This window comes from Clarias gariepinus, chromosome 8 (assembly GCF_024256425.1).
Source record: "Clarias gariepinus isolate MV-2021 ecotype Netherlands chromosome 8, CGAR_prim_01v2, whole genome shotgun sequence".
In the NCBI taxonomy this organism is placed as follows: Eukaryota; Metazoa; Chordata; class Actinopteri; order Siluriformes; family Clariidae; genus Clarias; species Clarias gariepinus.
The window spans coordinates 18065001-18075109 of record NC_071107.1 but is presented as its reverse complement, the minus strand read 5'-3'; the positions used below and the strand labels follow the sequence as shown (position 1 = coordinate 18075109).

Sequence of the window (10109 nt, the reverse complement as noted above, 5' to 3'; positions counted from 1 at the left end):
TATTATTTCACAGCAGCATCCGGCCAGCAGCATCTTATTTTAGTGTTTCTTGGGTATTTTAATTTCGGAGACCTAATTGCTTATTTGCGGTGTGTGTGTGTGTGTGAGAGAGAGAGAGAGAGAGAGAGAGCTTAGTGGTCAGACAGCCTCTCGCCTCCCCCTTCTCTAATGAGCGCGTGGTAAAAATGCAGAGGCGCACAGAAGAGCTACAGCAGATCAGTCACTTCATCCGTCACACACCAGACACACGTCCCTCCTGTGTGCTCCTCTGCTGGACCAAGAGCTGTCATCTATCTGTAAGTTAAAATGTTTTATATCATTTTTAAAATGAATATTGGTGAAGGGTATTTGGCAAATAATGGTCACTTGCATGGCTTATATTATGTATTGCACACAGCTAAATTGGTGCAAATTTTCTTCTTCTTTCATTTTTTTTCATGCATTAGCTATTAGTTAGAAAGTGATAAAGAAAGTAATTTAGAGGAAACAGACAAATTAAATAGTGGGCACTGTAAATCTACCTTTAAACATCAGATTAATTTACTATTATTTAATTTAATAGATTCACTAAAAGGAGCTCAGTTATATAACGTTACTATAAAAACAATAATTTTTTGTAAAATATCACATTTATAACTGATCAGTGAAATAAGCATATGCCTATGCATAATAACCGTACCAGGTACATATGTGTAGACTAATTACCATCATGTCTTTTTCAGGACTATGGAACATAATTTATTTCCGCGGACCTCGTGGACAAACGACAGCAAATTTCTCCACCACAATGTCCCTGATTTCTTCACCAGTGTCCAGGTTACACAGGACATACCAGCTGGGGTGTCTTTTGGCCCTTGTGTGCTTCATAATACTTTTTATGACACAATAGCTTTTATCGCCTTGAAGTCGTTTGACAGAGGAGGAAAATCCTACGTGTTCAGGGTGAGTTATTGATGCACCATTTTGTGGAAATAATATTATAGTATTAAAGGTATTATTAGGCTACAGAAGAGACGTGTAATGAGATGCATTGTAATTGTCATCCTCATAATAGGAATAGTTTGTGCATGAATTTTAGTTATATATTTCACAGTCCCATTTCTCAACAGGTAGATCCGGATGCATTAAAGAGTTCTCCGTTAGTGGTTCCTTGGCTCAGGTTGGTGCAGGCTGCTTTGGACGCAGAAGAGCAGAACACAGAGGCCTATCTGAAGGAAGGCCAGCTGTATTTCCGCACAATCCGAGACATCAGCCAAGGGGAGGAACTGCTCGTCTGGTACGACGTGGAGCTGTCTCATCTTTTGGGCTTTAGCGACATTAAAACAAGAGCCCTGACAGATGGTGAGGACTGCTTACATTGTTCTGGGTCACGAATGTCGCCCCTGTTTAGCTGCGCGTCTATTCACAAACATTTATTGCTGGCAATAACAATTGTGGCAAATTGCGCATACACTCCAATGCGTATGGATGTAACTGTATTAATGTAGCCTATCTTTTACACAGGTTACTCGTGCGCGAGGTGCGGACAGGCGTTCAAGCACGAAAACCCTTTTCTAGCTCACTGTCGCTTTTTGTGCGCTCAAGTAAAAGCGGAGACACTGCGAGGAGACAGCGAACAGAAACCCAGTGAGCCGCGGAGACAGCGCAGCGTCACTGACTTCCACAACATCGCAAGGGATATGGAACAAAAAAAGTCCTCAGAGGATCGGAAAAGAAGGCACGACGAAACTTTGAGTCCGAGATGCAGGAAACCTGTTTTGCTGGAGAAAAAGAACATGGCCAATCACAACAACATGAAACACGTGCATAAAGACTGTCTACATGACAGTGATTTCACCATGAAAGTCTCCAGTTCACCAAATTCCAAGTTGAAAAGCGCCAAAAGCAGTGCGTTTGCGGAGATCAAGAAAACGAAATCGGATCAGCAAACCAAGCCTGAGGATATACCACGGGAACACCCATGCGTTTCGACTTTACAGCTGAACGGAGAGGCCGCTTCGGTTTCAAGGTCCGACTCCAGTGCGTTCTTGCTCTGGAGTGCGCATGCGGAGCAAAAGAGCGCTTTCTGCAAACCCAGTAAACTCATCTCAGAGGACCAGCAGCATCAGAGACACATTGGCCCTTTGGATGATGTTTCCGAACTTGCAGCTGTGGGATACAGAACCATGCTGTCCCCTCACTTGTTTCAACAGGCCGACCTGTCTAGCACACACACCGTCTCTCCGGCGCCCCTGAGCGCAGCGGCTCCTTTCCATTACGCACCGGAAATGTGGTGCAGAAGCATTAGCGGTCCTTTACAGCCCGCAGCCTCACTCACTGTTCTTCCTCCTACTCTCAGCTCTCTGGGTGTCACGGTACAGAACTGGTGCGCTAAGTGCAACCTCTCATTCCGGATGACTTCGGACTTAGTGTTCCACATGCGCTCGCACCACAAGAAGGAGTTCGCCGCCGAGGCTCAGGGTCGGAGGAGAAGAGAGGAGAAACTCACCTGCCCCATCTGTCATGAGTACTTCCGGGAACGTCATCATCTCTCGCGTCATATGACTTCACATAACTGAACCCTATGCACTAAAATAAACAAACAAACAACACGTGTTTTGGTGCAGGTGCGAATAAGACATTAAATAGAGACCTGGCTCATTTCAGAATGAGACCGAAATACAGTAATATCAAATTTAAAGCAGTCCATATTGTAACATGGGTAAAAAAAATTCATGTACTTGTGTAAAAAACATGAAGTGATAATTAATTAAGCATTTCTATTGAATAGCATTTGTTTAAAAAAAAATTAGCAGTCTAAATTGATTATTTACAGACGTGTCAATTTTCCCCTCTGGATAATTTTGCATGACCTTTAAATTAATACTGGAAAATCACCAATACAGAACCTTTTGGTGGTGCCATCACTCTCCACAAGATGGCCACATAACTCCGCAAAAGAATTTCTTATTCGCACAAGACACCAGTCCTCCACTCTGTCTGGGTTAATGAAGGGGAAATTAAACCATACAATACAAGTGCCATAATATGGTTTGAGTTTCAGTCAGTCGTGCCTTAAAAACTCAGGAATGAAGATATAGAACTGTGTCTAGACATTTCACTAACTTTGCTAACAACCTGACTAATCCATGTGTAGGGTTTAAATAGTTGTTTTCTTGTTGTCCGGTTTTACCTTGTTTAGTCATTGCACTACAGTTAGTGGCTAATAATTTCTTTCTGATTTAGGATACATGCTTAGTTAAGTGACACATTCGTAACTATAAAGTTACTTTCACTTTTACTACAATAAAGAATGATTATATGTATTTATTGCACAAAGAAGTGGCATATATAGACTTTATATACATGGTGAGACTTTATGTCAGCAAAAAACCTATGTGTGACTTTGACTATTATTCTTAGCTGTGATTGTAGTTGCTCAAAACATAATGGCTTAAGAATGATAAAATATTTGAAACAAATTGTTAAAAATGTCTGTCCAACTGAAGAAGCGAGATTTATTACATTTGGACCAGCACATATAATGTATAGAAATATAAATGCATAGTTATAATAATCATCACCATCATCATAATTTTACCTAGTCAGTCAATAAGAAGCTATCTTTTGTGTCATGCTTTATCTTAACTGGAGGTTTAAAACAATAAAGTGTGCAATTTTTATTATGGACTGTCATACCATAATCCATTGCCCAAGTTTTCATTTAAAGACATTCTAGGTGCTTTTAGCTCAACTTGCAATAGTTTGAACATTTGCTACTGTAATTCAGCTTTTCTGTAACTGAAAAAGTAGATATGCTGTAAAGAACTCTTTTTCCTAAAAATGTCTTTAAAGGCATTGAAATTCTCCAAAATTCTATATATTTACAAGCTGCGCTCATCGATTACACAGGATTGTCAATGAACATCCCCTTACAGGTAATATACTGTATTTTGAAGTAAAAAGATATTTAGGAAACAAATTTAGTAATCAGTACAGAAATTAAACATGTTCAAAATACAAGCTTATACAGTACCCCTGATCTCAATATTTGCAAATAAACCTTGTGTCTCTGGTGGATGTTACCTAATATTGTTTTTCTTTTTTTCTCATTATGCTCATTAGATTTTCAACAAAGCAGTATTTACTGAAACATTATTTGAAACTGTTGAACAGAAAAGAGAAAAAAAGCAGAAAAGATATACAGGAAATTATCTTTTAAATTAATTCTTCAAATATGATCTTTTCATTTATTTTTTATGAAATATGTATATCTCATAAATACATGCTTCCCAAAATTAAGTAGAATGTAGCCTATTTATGCTCAATAGCAAATGATATATTTCTGTGAGTGTCTATGCAAACATTTTTTAAATAAACCCTTTCAAAATATTTTATTAAATAAAGGTCAGTATATCAGCTAAGGCATGTTCTCATTTACAGTAGAATCATGTTATGAAATGTTACTGACCACAAAAACACAAATGCTTACAGTCCTGTGGGGGGCGCTCTATAATACATTTTGAGGTAAATGAACCATCTTTTTCACACACAGAGAGAGTTCATGAGAAAGTCAAACTCTTATTTTATGCAAAGATCTCAATGCTGCCTTCATCTGTTTGTGATATGAAATAATACTGCCATGATTTATGACCTAACAGCAGTAGATGCTAATCAGATGAGGAACGAGATATTTTTCAGTTGCCTTAAAATGTCTTCTTTCTAGTGATAAGCAATACTTGCCTCTTGGGAATAGTCTTCAGCGACTTAACCTAATTTGAAACTTGAAATATTGGCCATTACTAAAAATATAATGTTATTAATTTAGATTCTCAGCAGAACCTGGGGGCCTTTTGAGGTTTGTGTTTACTGTCATCACTGATTTTAAGAGTTTTAGTGGGTAGCGTGTGATACACTTTAAGAACACACGACAAAATATACAACAGATCATATGTTTGCTTGCACAAAACAAAACAACATTGATTACATCAAAAACCTCTATTGACATGACAGGTTCCAGGCTAATACCAACTATATACTGTATATGCTAAGCTTTTGAGCATATAATAAAATCATTTAAAATGAATTCACTCACCACTGACAGTTATTATTTGTATTATATATATCATACAAAATGTTTACAAAATTATTTGCATTTAAAGTGTAATGTAAATTATTAAATTACTACAAATTAACTAATATACATCTTAAAAAGGCATCCATGAGAATCACATTATATAAATAGAACCAAATATTGTATATATTTTTAAATATATAAATCAGCCAAAACTACTTACAGAAGGGAGGGGGGGGGAATCATCTTACTGTTTTCGTAGCAATGACTATCTGGTTAATGTTCAAACAAATCATTAGCTTTTCTGGTCTGCTGTGGATGACAATGTCTTGAGTGTGTTTGAAAGGACTGACATCATTTGTTGTGAGAAAAACCTTAACATCCTGCTCTCAAAGGCCCGGTGCCCTTGAAGTGGGTTTGAAATGTCGACAAGTCGAAGCGAGAACTCATCTATCCTCTTCTTTGATGTTGAAGTGGAGAAGGTTGCTTTCAGAAAGCAATCAGTGTTGACCCATGTTATTCACAGATCTTTACAACAAAAGCCTCTCAACAGAACCTCCTTTTAACAGAAAATCATAATGTTTTTACAAAATCAATACTCTTACAAATACAGTTTAAATTATGTGTGGCACTATACATATAACTAATTTCACTCCGTAATTATAAAACATGTACAAATAATACAAATTCTAACATACATCATACTGAAACATTGACCTTTTGTTTGGTATATACACATTCACCCAAATATTTTACACTTAGGTCAATTATTAAATACTATTATGTAGACATGAATAAGAAGATTATACATTCCCATTCATAATCATATATTGTCTCTGAACTCTTGGATTGCATCTATAAATGTAACACAAGCTGTCTGAGGATGATTTACCACATTGGTGACCTTGGTGTGTAGTCTACTTCTGACACACAACCACTTGGAAATATTCCAAGGAAAACTTTTAAATATGAGTGGCTTATTGTTAGTTCAATGCTTAAGAGTCTTGAAACCGAAGCCTGGTTTCAAAGCTTTATTATTGGTTTTAAAACTGAATCTCCAGCTGTGGAGTGTCTGCTGATGTTATGTGATACATATTGACATGAAAACTCAGTTCTAAAGGCGGTACATGTTTATACACTATTTAAAGTAACTTAAATGCCAAGCATTTTGACTATGTGGCTCTTGGCTGTGTTGCACAATAAAAGTCCAAGACTGTCTTTTACTATGGACATGTTTAATCCTAGCATAATTTAAATAAACTTTGCCTGCACCTGAATATCTCTATATAGTATTTTGTCAAAAAATGCTACCATTTGCCGTCAAAAATAATGCCTCTATTTCATATAAAAGCAGCAATGCAATAACTAATGTACCATACAATTTCTTAATAAATGTACTGTATACTGAATGTTTTCTCAGTAAGAAAGTCCATTATTTAGGATTAAAAATCCTCATTAAAAAGAAAACAGTAAATTGGAATGGATGCACAAAGTGTGTAAAGCCCTTTACAGCAAATCGTTACAGTTTGTACTGCACAGTATGTGGCAACTACAGACAATATGCCTCTTCACATTTTGTTTTGGTCTGTGGTTAATCGCATCTGTGGTTATTCCACTGACCACTGAGCTTATCGACAGGAACAGGTCTCCACTGACATGTCAGGATAGTTCTTTAATACAATGTTTTTGCCTTCGTCCAAGAAGAGAACGCTGAGTGGGCTCATTTTCTCAGGTACACAGCAGGGTTCTGGGATGCCTGGAATGATACCAACCGTCTTCACTATACTTTGAATGGTTGCATGGTTGGAAGGGCGAACAACCTAAAATAAAGTGGGAAAAATGAATAATGAACAAAATTCACAAAAAGAACTTAAAAGGCATTCTTCTGCCTATACTTTCGTTCAGCATGCAAGAGTACACAATCCCAACATTTTACACAACCTGTAAACCCACCCCAAAAGTGAATGACTCAAGTAGAGGGGGAAAAGGTAATCAAGAAAATAAGTCCCTCTAAAATCCTCCATTAAAGTTAAAATTATGTGAATGCAATTATACCTAACGCTTGTGTGCTTCACTAATGCTGGAACTGAATGCTTCCTGAAGGGCTTCTTTGTTTAACGACTGGCTGCAAAAATCATTCTACGGCATTTTAAAATATTTCAATATGTCTAAACTATACCCTCTAATTTTTGTCAGTGTATAGTATCCAGTATAAGATTTTCCAGACCTTAGGTAAAGGAAATTCACAAGTTCCTGCACAGTAGTAGGCATCAAAGGATTTAGGGGACAAGATCCATTCACTCCAGCCAATATCTGCAAAATCCACCTTCAGGTACCTCCTAGAACAGACACGAGGCTCTCTCCATTGTCTCCTTCGTGCTTTTTTCATGGTTTTCTCATCAAAGCTGAGAACCTGTAACTTTGGCCCATCAACAGGCCTCTGGTCTTTCTTTCTCTGCTCCTTTTTAGAATTCTTTGGCTTCAGTGTTAGATAAGTGCTTTCCCACTTATCATGCTCCTTGAAGCTGTTATACTCCACCTCAGGAAGTTCATTGTTTTGGATCGGATCAGGAAAATACAAGTCCCGTTTAACCCGCATGTCAGGTGAGGAGTTTAAAGTTTCAGTGGTCTTCTCATCTGCAGGTAAAGGGTCATACCTCTGTAAACCCATGGCCACACTGTTGGGCTCTGATATAGCTTGGTCATTGGCATACACTAACATGTATGGCAGGCTGAAGGCTGGCAAGCTTTCCTGAAACCTTTGATATTTTTTGCTATAGTCAAACTCCAGTGTTATCACAGCCTGTTTCCTAAGTCTTGCTTCCTTTATAATTTGAGACACATCCTTAGTTTGCCATAGCCCTCTACTCTGTGGGTAAACAGTGATGTTCCCAAGCAAGGAGCCTAAAGGGGAATCAGATGAAGGACTTCGGAATAAAAGATAAAATGAAGGCAGGTTGTGAAGGTTCTGGATGCGACAGGAAGGACTGCGGAAATGCTTGCAAAACCAGGACCTCTGTCGTGGCCGTTTGTCAAAAAAGAAGTGAAGCGTTGAGGTGAGAACTGCTTCGGAATCTTGAAGCAATGTAAGATTCAGGTGATACAAAACTCGTTGCTCCAAGCTTTCTGCAGGAAAACAGAGAACAACTGCTTGTTATATATGCACTGTAAAACCTGACTTTAACAGCAGGCTTTTTGTTCTAAGAAAGGACAAAATGAGGTGATACATTACTCCTGGAGCAGCTGGAAACATGTGGATATGATTATTTAAGCTTCTTTATAAACCTAGGGTTAAGCTTCTTTATATGAGCCTAGGATCTAGTAATGCGATATCAATAAAACATCCAGATAAAATGCTTTTGCAGACTGAAACACAGCATGATGACATTTGTTGTTTTTAGTATAAATGTAAAGTTATTGTATAGCTTTTTTATTCAATTCAGTTTTTTTTATTTAATTTTATTTATATAGCGCTTTATATAACAATGGTCATTGTCTCAAAGCAGCTTCACAAAAATGAAAAGAAAATTTGAAAAGAAAATTTAAAGTATTTTAAAAATACTTTTTGATTATTTTTCATTATACTGTAGATATATCCTTTTCAGCACATGGTTGCAGTTTAGTGGTGAGGAATCGGACAGTTTAGGGAAAATCACTCTAGTGTCATTTCTGTGTTTGAACATAGAATAGGGAGAATTAAGAAAACAAGTTTGATCATTTGTATGGAAAATATAAAGCATTTTTTTTAATTCTACATCATCAACCATAAATACATAGGACTGAATGGTCTTGCCAACAGTAAAATTGGAATAAATGAAATAAATTTCACACTTTCACTACTGTTCATATCGAAGAAGAAATGTTCCCCAACTCACCAGGCTTGGCTTTAAAACTTCTCACAGTGTTTGTGTTCTTTGGCCAGTGCGCTTCTCTGTTGTATTTCTCGTAGAGTTTGAACATATGCTGTGAAACCCTGTCCGTTTCTGTGCTGTCACTGACTTCATCAGGTACCACATCCGACACAAAGTCTGACACTTCATGGGCAAGTCCACATTCGATCAAAAACAGCAGCAGGTGCGTCAAAACGGTGAATTTAAAGGCCATGATTCAAAATAACAACCAACCAATTAAAAAGCGCTCAAGACGCAGCAGGATTTCAAGCGCGCAAACTAAAAAACAGGCAAAGTTAAAAAGAAATAAAATGAAAATAGCGCATCACAACTTGAAGAAATGTCAATCTAAAAAGTAAGTTCTTTTTTTCCCTCTTCATAAAGTGTAAGGAGAGTATCCGCTGTGTGAGAGTTAACCTGTTGAATGCGCGCTTGTTTCTCATCAGCGCCACTAAAGCCAGGCTGAGGAGGGGGAGGGGGGAGGGGGGAGGCTGGCGCACGCGCTCACGAACCAACAGAAAACCAGGAGAACCCAGACCACTATCAGTACTGCTGCAGTACACACTGAGGATAGTCCAGGAGGCGTAGCATAGGATGGATAAATATACACTGGTTCACACTAGAGACTACATAGCAGAGACTACCTGTGCAGTGTAAAAGTATAAGGTAATATTGTATTAATGGTCATTCTAATGCACTATGCATTTTGCCTCCTCTAGCTTTTTTTTTTTTTTTTGTTTTTTACTACTTTGGATCAAGTAAACCACAATAAAAAAAAGAAGTATAACCAAAGCATTAAAGTGAAACTAATAATGTGCGTTAGGATTTTTTTTAAACAAAACTGTTCAAATACATTTTTAATGAATATGGTCCTATTTTCTCAGCAAACTTTCCTACTACTTCCAACTTTTACAGATGTGTTTGTGTTTCCAATACCAAGCTTCAGTTTCATAGACAATGAACCGTCTTGCAAATGAATAACTACTTGCACCAAATTACTAATCAGTTTCCCAATACTTTTCTAGTCATTTTTTAAAATATCCTATCAAGTTTATATTATTACTGCTAGATTTACAGTCACTAATACGTAGCGTTGGTAGGTGACATGATTTTACAGAGATGATGATGATGATGATTCATGACGTACATAATTAGTCTCCATGTTT

At 37.4% G+C, this 10109-nt stretch overlaps 2 protein-coding genes across 3 annotated transcripts; one reads left to right on the top strand and one right to left on the bottom strand.

The window, feature by feature from the left end:
- Positions 1 to 111: 111 nt before the first annotated feature.
- On the top strand, positions 112 to 3564 carry prdm8 (PR domain containing 8). Of its 2 annotated transcripts, XM_053502603.1 has the most exons (4): positions 112 to 296; positions 723 to 942; positions 1110 to 1341; positions 1504 to 3564. In XM_053502603.1, exons 2-4 carry the CDS (start codon positions 727 to 729, stop codon positions 2556 to 2558), a joined length of 1503 nt encoding a protein of 500 aa, XP_053358578.1. In that variant the 5' UTR covers positions 112 to 296; positions 723 to 726; the 3' UTR covers positions 2559 to 3564. The 2 variants fall into 2 exon arrangements, with proteins under 2 accessions (XP_053358578.1, XP_053358579.1); XM_053502604.1 differs by lacking the exon at positions 112 to 296 and having other exon boundaries at positions 666 to 942.
- A 2802-nt stretch (positions 3565 to 6366) lies between these two features.
- gdf10a (growth differentiation factor 10a) lies at positions 6367 to 9360 on the bottom strand. Its single transcript, XM_053502489.1, has 3 exons — positions 8929 to 9360; positions 7281 to 8179; positions 6367 to 6873 (listed from the first exon to the last, which is right to left on the bottom strand). The coding sequence occupies exons 1-3, from the start codon at positions 9155 to 9157 to the stop codon at positions 6682 to 6684; spliced, it is 1320 nt and encodes a 439-aa protein (XP_053358464.1). The 5' UTR covers positions 9158 to 9360; the 3' UTR covers positions 6367 to 6681.
- Between the last annotated feature and the right edge of the window lie 749 nt (positions 9361 to 10109).